Below are 8,309 nucleotides of genomic sequence, written 5' to 3' on the forward strand. Positions count from 1 at the left end.
GGTCAGTTTTGGCTTGTCTTGTGAAATATCTCAACATCTACTTGATGGATTTGCACAAAGTGTTGGATAGACATTAAATATGCCCCAAGGATGTATCTTTGTTGGCGGTCGTGATTCCCTGACCCTTCCTCTGGCGCCACCATAAAAGTCGACAGGTCTACAGATACTCTTGTTTTCCCCTTCATCAGGTTTCATATCTTTCATAGGGCTTCTGGTTCCACTGACAGTCTGGTAGATGTCCAGAGTTACCTGTCAAGCAATGTCTTATATACTGTACTGTATATTGACCCTGAGGAGGTCAACTGACTGTTTGTTGACTGTTTACTATTTGTGACTCCCTCAGAAATTTGGCCATTGGTATCGGCATCCAGAATTTCCCAGAAGGCTTGGCAGTGAGCCTGCCGCTCCGGGGTTCAGGGGTCTCAACATGGAAAGCCTTTTGGTAGGGAAAGACACGTGTCTGTGTCGAATAACTGTGTCAGAGAGTACAATAAATGAACAACTGAGATTGTACAGAAACAGTGCAGATACTTTAAATTCAGATACTTAACTTGAAGTTTTTGGTTTCCCTCTCAGGTATGGCCAGTTAAGCGGCATGGTAGAGCCTATTGCTGGGTTGCTGGGCGCCATTGCCGTCGTTCTGGCAGAACCTCTGTTGCCATATGCGCTGGCATTTGCTGCCGGGGCGATGGTCTACGTGGTGGTAGATGACATCATACCAGAGGCTCAAGTCAGGTAAGAAGGAAGATGGGTAATGGAAGGAGAGATAAGGAACAACAAATGTGCGCTCTCTTGAAACATCTCGCACTTTTCCCATTTTTTTCTTTTCTCTGTTTTGGTGTCACCAGTGGAAATGGGAAGCTGGCATCCTGGACCTCCATCCTGGGCTTCGTAGTGATGATGTCACTAGACGTGGGCCTGGGCTGAGGTCACCATGACGACCGGTACAGTGTCAAAAGAACCTTCAATTGCCATGATGTCATGACAGTGATGCTGACCTCAGTTTTAAAAAGGGGACCAAATTAAGTGTTTTATTCTGAAACACTGTTTATCTATTTCATTTGAGTTGTTGCTACTTGAAATGTATTAATTCAATAATAGAAACACAGAAGTATTTTGTAAAACAGGCATGGAAGACTGGACTTGAATAGTTATTTTTAATGTTTGGCAGATATCTCATTAGGAATGAATTTATAAATATTTAATGAACATACTCCTGATTGCTGAGCTTATGAATGTGTTTTGACAGGATGCAGCTTTTTGAGTTTTTCTTTTTCAGAAGCGTTTTAAAACCAAACGTGTCAGTTAAGAACGTTAAATGAATGTTATTTTTTTGTTTACTTCTTCTGGTTTTTCCTCATGATGGCAATACTTGAAGTCTGGTGTTTTATTTGTTCATTTATGGGACGGCGAATGAAAAATTAGGTTTTTCTTATTTTATCCTGCAAGGCACGGTGTGATTATGGTGTACTGAAATATGAAATTCCCAATGTGACTTTTTTTAAACTACATGTTCTTCATCCGACCATTTGTTTCTGTATAATTACAGCATTGATGAGGATCATTTACTGTAATTAGTTGACTTATTCAGCTGTCATACTTTACATAATTTACTTTATCGTCTTCTGTAACAAGCTCCAAACAAATGAGTCTCATTTTTAACATCTCCTGCTATCTACAGGTCAGTCTGAAGAATCATGTGTTGTAGTCCGCATCTAATTATTTAAATGCTGAAGTTCATGCTGAATTACATGGGAAGTATTTATACAATTAAACAACCAAGTGATTCTCAGTTTTCTTCAAGGTATGTTTGATTCGCTTCTCTATCGATGGCAGCGTTGGACTTTTGGTCAGTTGGTCCACCACTTTGGTCCAGACAGAAATATCTCAGCAACTATTGGATGGATTACCATGAAATTTGGCCCAGACAATCCGGTTCTCAAGTAGCTTAAAGCACTACGGTACAGCCTCACAAAGCTGTTAGCATGTCTTTAGACCCATAGTCTTTCAAAAGACTAAAAAGAACCCAGGAGATTGGCCTTAAAATGAAATATTACCTTAAAAGGTTTCCTGGCAAGTTTGTAGATTTAGATCAGTTTGTCATTTGTTTTTTTTTAATTCAATTGTCTTCCAAACTCACCTGAATTCTTTAATATCAAAGCTCAACTAATATAATTATTACACATTTATATACAGTGTACATAGATGTGGTTAATGTGACCATTTGAAAGAATCATATCATGAACTTTTCATACAGTATATGGAGTCTGGGTACTGGGACAGACCTTGTATCTTTTATCAACTTATAATGCATTTCCAAACGACATAAAGTGTAAAGCTGCTGCTTCTGCTGGTCAATGCTTACTGAATGAGGAAACTTCTGGTGGTTTATTAAATTATTCTGGAGTTGAGTCCAAGTATTAACACAAAGTTATTTGTGGCTCTTACTTTTAATTCTAAGAATAAATGCAGAATTAAGTTTTCTTCAAAGATTGGTACGCAGAACTGCAAAATTTTACTCTGAGCAGCTTTAAACATACTGACCCTGATCTAGTACAAGGGGAAGCTGGAGTGAGGCAAACTTCGAGTTTTCAGAAGAGGAAAAAGCTCCTCTAAAATAATAAACTAACTGGTGATGAACATGTGATAAACTGCTGCAACTCCAAGAAACAGCTTCCTTCAGAGGTTTTCCAACAGCTAAAGGGTAAGTACTGAGAGTAAAACAGAAGAACACACTATTTATCCACACATTTAATGTTTTGACTTTTCTGTCTTAACAGAACAGCACATGAATGGACAGGAGGCATTAAAAAAAACCAAAAAAAACAAAGGTGGTCCAAAATCTGCAAATAAAACAAAAGGTTTAGCTAAAATAAAAATGAATTTACACAACTAGCCTCCAGCTCACTTAGCTACAGAACAGTTACTGGGACCACTTTGTGTTGCAAGAAGTTAATGAGACTTGTTGGCATTTCCAGCTGATCGATACAGTGGATCTTGTTGATCTTTTTGAGGTATCTTCTGACAGCGAGTCGGCACTGTGACATCAGGGCTTTTGGATTACCTGGAAACACAGGAGACAACAAATTAAAAAAAACAAAAAAAAAACAGCTATTACATGGGTGACACAAAATAATATTAAAAACTTGACTCTTATTTTTGTGAATTCAGCACACTTTATCTAACAATGTGTCTGAGGCATCAAGGGTATTTTTTGTGGCTGTTTGTGATGTTTGCAGCAATATCATGTCCCTGCTTAAGGGTGTGTTTGCTGGGCAACTTTTTTTTTTTTTTTTAGAACAGCAAAGCTCTGCTCTCTGTTGGGGGTTGGATTAAATGGGGGGAAAATCCAGCAAAAGAGTTAGCGGGGACTTTAACGGGTTTTTTAAATGTTCATGCTGACACACAAACTTATACTACTGTAAAATAAGAATCCTGCATAGGAGCGGTAAAGAGGGATCCCAGCAGGGTAAAGGCAGGAAGGTACCTCTTCAGTGGCTGCCAATACCAATGTCAGATCAGGAAGACAGAAAAACATTATGGCTGCGTCTTGCAGCTGTAATATGATGATCAATTCCAGCCACCAAGAGAGCACAGTGCTGTCCTAGAAGTAACTAATAGTTTTCAGGAGTGAATACCTAAAATTTCAGCAGCACTTTATTTTACAGCTCAATAAATTCCCAAACCTTTACTAATAACTATGTAATTTGGTACTAATTTTAGGGAAAAAAAGGATTTTCTCTGAAAGAAAACTTTGATTTAAATCCAAGTAAATATCCCTTCATTATCCAGTCATTATTGCAAATTTTATTCTCCGTATATATAGAATTCTATTCTTGTCTGCAGGAAAATTTAACATTTTTTATTGTTCAGTTGACCTGCCCTTGCACCAGCTAAAACCCTGTCTGGGTTACGCCAGCAATTAATTGGAATTAATTCACTGCAAGTGTACCAAATGAACAAGAAAATGATTCAGAAGCTATACAGAAATTACAGGGCCATAAAATAAAGTGGTACCAAAATGCAATAAACAGTTTCTAAATTTGAGTCTCAAGATTACATTCAACCGCTCAACTTCAACAAGTATGTAACGGCCCTCAGTTTCTTTCTTTGTTGTCATTCAACCTGCCGGCGGGATACCATCCGGTGAGATAACAGAACTGTGAAGAAACACGGATGATTCATATTTTCAAAACCTCTTTCGCGCAGAAGCAGCTCCACAGCCTCGTTCTGCTTTGTGGACTTCTCGATGATCAGCGTAGGGAGGTAGACGTTTGCGCCGAAGTCGATGAGAAGCTGGATGTACTCCACGCCACAGCCGTGCCTGAGACACATCTCCAGCACCGTTTTAGGCTGCTTGATAGAACTCAGCAGCTTTCCATCTGTACAGTTGTAATCTGGGTCTGCCCCATAGAGGAGCAGCAGTCTGAAACACTCCATGTGTCCGTACACGGCTGCCAGGTACAGTGGCCCGCTCGTCACCCTGGCACTGGAGGTCCAGAGCAAGACTTTGGAACGGGAGTTCACCTCTGCGCCATGTTTAAGCAGTTCCTTTAATATCTCCACATCACCCTCCCGAGCAGCAGTGAGGACGGGGGAGCAGTTGTTGGACAAGTTCCCGTTAGGGTTGGCGCCTGCTCCTAGGAGCGCTAAGACACAGTCCAGGTACTTCCCACGAACGGCTGCGAAGAGGGGGGTCTGAGCCTTGACATCCACGCAGTCTACCAGGGCACCATGGGCTAGCAGGACCTGCAGACAGCTGAGATGGCCTTTAGACACAGCAGCATGCAGAGGCGTGCCTGCAATGCCCCAACCACCTCTGCAGTTGATGACTTTCTTGTAGATTTCTTGGCAGAGCATCTCATCAAGGAGTCTGTCATTGTTTTGTAACACTGCTTGTCTGAGCTGGGATATTTCACAACCACGTTCTTCTTCTTCAGAGGTCCTTAATCGGAGCATAGAACCTGCTGAAAGGCGTGGACAAAGACATGCAGAATGAGCTAGAAAATCAAATACATACATGACAACGGCTCAAAGATATGCAGGGTAATTTATTTGTTGTTGCTACAGCCTCGTTTTCTACCCGACAACACACTCATCTACAGAGATATTTAAACTGTATAATGTACAACACAGCTCTTGAATGAAGCCGTAAAGTTGCTGGACCCTTGTTGTGAACTCATTTAATGTCATATAATAATAGGTTTGAAACGTAAATGAAGATAATGAGCTCATTTTGTCAGCTGTAACACCATTCTCTTAAACTCCTATCCAACAACTTCACTTGAAGGCTGAGATGTTCACACGGGAAAGCATCGAGCTGGCCCGTTCCGGCCCTTTACACCAAACTACTATGAAAATATTTCACAATTTAAATTTTAGTGATTCATCGGCTAAAGTAGGCAACCGATTAACCGCGACCAATGATTGATTATAGACAATCAAGGTGTCCGGGAAAATTCGGCATAAAATAAAAAATAAAATATGTCATGTTGAGTAAAATATGAATTTCTAGAATTTTTGTCTTCCTGCACGATGTTGTTCTGACAGGAGAATGATGGGAAAGAAGACATATTATTACATTAATATATGCCGAACTAAAGGCTAGCTAAAGGTTAACTATGTTCAGTACTACAATACAGTAGCTACCTATTGCATCCCCATTCTACATAGAGTATAACGTAACGTTATCTAGGCTAATATGCGGTCCGCAACAGGAGGAATTTCGCTAATTTGCAGCTAAAGCTACCACCTTTACATCAAGTTCGACATTCACCTGCAAAGTTCGAGTTACAAACTTAGCGTTTCCTTGCTTTTAAATGATTTTTAGCACCGTAAAAAAAGCTATTCTACTATGTTTTCTTGGTTTTATATTAGCCAACCTACGATGTGTCACCATCAGCTGCTGCCTTCATCTTCCTGCTTTCTTCTTCTTCCTCGTTGTGGACGACATTCAGTTTAATGTCGCACTGCTGCCCTCTAGTGTCTCTAACTGCTAAAACAACATAAAGCCTCCCGCCGCAGGAGCAATTATGGACTTTTACAGTGTTTACTCTTAATCATCGAGTTGGTTCATTTATTTTAAAAAAGTGCATTGTATGCAAAAACGCATTACAAAATCCAGTGTGTTAAAATAACTATTTCAAGATGATTAAATTCATGGAGCCCCAAATTTTTCAGTATTAAATGAATTTTTAAAAAAAACTTGCTAAATAAATAATCACATGAATAAAGTGAAATGAAATATATAAATAGACCAATACATTCATATTAAGAGAACTTTAATGGAGTTCATTTATATTTAATTATGCAAAATTAAATTCTAAGGGGTTCTTTTTTTTTCCAAAGGCTGTTTGTATTTCATGATGGCCTATTTCCCAAAGACACCCCAATGCCCAGTTTAAAATACATGAAAATTTAAAATTAAAAAGGCCATTATAAAATCAAATGTGAAATTGGTACCATAGTGAAAATGCCATTATAAACTTTATATAATTAAATAGATTTAACTCTACCTAAATTTTAATATGAGTGGTGCTGGGTAGGTCAGATTTTATTTCATTTTTAGGTGGCACACTGCTTCTTTGTATTTAAATTTAAGTCATTTTAAGTGATAGAGAACTGTAAAAGTGCAAGCAGGGGTGATTTGTGAAATGGAATATGATAGGCAGATACACCAAAGACGGCATAAGAAAATAGAATTACTAATTGACAAAGGTAATAAACTGCATTATATTTTTGTACTTAGAAATTATTAATGCAACCTGTGAATTCAAATTTCATTTTTAGTACACTCCAAGCTGGATAAATTGTCATGAAGTTTTGCAGAGACATTTTTACACTGATATTTTGAGCCTTTTGTGAAATGTCTTGAGAGCTACTGGATGCATTGGCACAAAATTCGGTACAAACATTGGCAGTCCCCAGTTGATGTATATTAACAGATGTGATCCCCTGACTTTTCCACTAGCACAACCATGACGCTAACATTTACTTTAGTTTAATTTATTACATTTATTTATGGGGGATCAGGAGCCAAAACCATTAATCTCATAAAAAGACATGTATTGTACAATTTTTTAGCTAATTCTTATCCGCTGTCCATAGTTGGTTATGAGTTAAATGTCTTGTCGACTGTTGGCTGGATTGCCATAAAATTTGGAGCAGATACTCAAATCCCCACCTGGGGAGACTTTGGTGATCCCTTAACTTTTCATCTAGCACCACCATCATCAAAATGTTAATCTGTCCAATACTTTATTTTATGACCAAATACCTACAAAGCTAATGGCATTCTCACCGTCTCAGCTGTACTCGCATTTTAGTGCCAGTTAGCAAGTTTAAGCATGCTAAAATGCTAAACTAGGATGGTTAACAGGGCTGATGCTAGGCTACACCTGCTACACATCAGCATGTTAGCATGCTGACATTAGCATTTGGCACAAAGCACCACTGTGCCCAACTACACAACTACTGGCATGGATGTAAACTCTCTAGTATAAGATTTTCACATGATATGTATGTACAAGCTTAATCTGTGAATTAACTAGAAAGTGGAGTAAACAGTACATTTTCCCCTTAAATGTGGTGTCATAGATGTATAATCTACCATACTAAATTAGGCTACCCAAAATTGTACTGAAGATGAGTACTGGACTACTTTAACTATTGAAATTGTAACTATATTTAGTGTAATCAGTTAAGTTCCCTCTACGCTGAATCTCGTGCTTTTGTGAGAGGAAAAGTTCAATCTCATTGAAATACAATTGTATCTATAGCAGTGGACTGACAATGCTCAGCTACGTTCGCCTTATCACTGCCTGCAACTTTCTCTGTTCCCTCTCCAGGCAACACAGATGGCATCCTTTTAAAACGTGCTCTGTTTCGTTTGCATGTGCGTCACAGAGCCTTTGTTTGGCTAGTGATGAGGTCTTGATGTTAGTGCTTGGGCAACAGGCCGTGGGTCCAACGCAGAAGAAAGAACTTCTTAACTAAAAAGGTTTTGACAACCCAGAACAAGATACTGATCCTTCTAAATTCCTAAAACATATATAAAGCAACCATTTGCACCCAAACAACACAGAAACTACAACGACTCTTTGCTTTCTAAGACTTGTTTCTGTCAGGACCCTTAGTTGCATCCTGCCTGAGTGAATCTGACTGTTTCTATTGAGGGCCAGGGGTTTTACAACATGGTAATGAGCAGCACCGACCTCCTCTCACTACTCTGCCTCTATAGCTGTTGCTGAGAGACAAAGTAGAAGTCACCCAGGCGCTCAGAGAGAGTGGAGAGGAGGCCTTTCAAACAA

General features: G+C 39.1%; 2 protein-coding genes across 8 annotated transcripts in view; one reads left to right on the forward strand and one right to left on the reverse strand.

Moving 5' to 3' along the window:
* LOC120794218 (zinc transporter ZIP11-like) overlaps positions 1-2,409 on the forward strand; it is a 124,353-nt gene extending 121,944 nt beyond the window's left edge. For all 4 annotated transcript variants that reach the window (XM_040135053.1, XM_040135052.1, XM_040135051.1 and 1 more), the window contains 3 exons: positions 344-442; positions 577-735; positions 849-2,409. In XM_040135053.1, coding sequence (XP_039990987.1) covers positions 344-442; positions 577-735; positions 849-927 — 337 coding nt within the window. In that variant the 3' untranslated portion in view covers positions 928-2,409. The remainder of the gene's footprint in view (positions 1-343; positions 443-576; positions 736-848) is intronic.
* Positions 2,338-5,993, reverse strand: LOC120794220 (ankyrin repeat and SOCS box protein 12-like). Of its 4 annotated transcripts, none has more exons than XM_040135057.1 (3): positions 5,887-5,993; positions 4,197-4,964; positions 2,338-3,064 (listed from the first exon to the last, which is right to left on the reverse strand). In XM_040135057.1, exons 1-3 carry the CDS (start codon positions 5,897-5,899, stop codon positions 2,913-2,915), a joined length of 933 nt encoding a protein of 310 aa, XP_039990991.1. In that variant the 5' UTR covers positions 5,900-5,993; the 3' UTR covers positions 2,338-2,912. The 4 variants fall into 4 exon arrangements, with proteins under 4 accessions (XP_039990991.1, XP_039990993.1, XP_039990992.1 ...); XM_040135059.1 differs by lacking the exon at positions 5,887-5,993 and adding an exon at positions 5,777-5,876; XM_040135058.1 differs by having other exon boundaries at positions 2,340-3,064; positions 4,197-4,967; positions 5,777-5,889.
* Positions 5,994-8,309: the final 2,316 nt, after the last annotated feature.

This window comes from Xiphias gladius, chromosome 9, assembly GCF_016859285.1.
Source record: "Xiphias gladius isolate SHS-SW01 ecotype Sanya breed wild chromosome 9, ASM1685928v1, whole genome shotgun sequence".
Lineage (NCBI taxonomy): Eukaryota > Metazoa > Chordata > Actinopteri > Istiophoriformes > Xiphiidae > Xiphias > Xiphias gladius.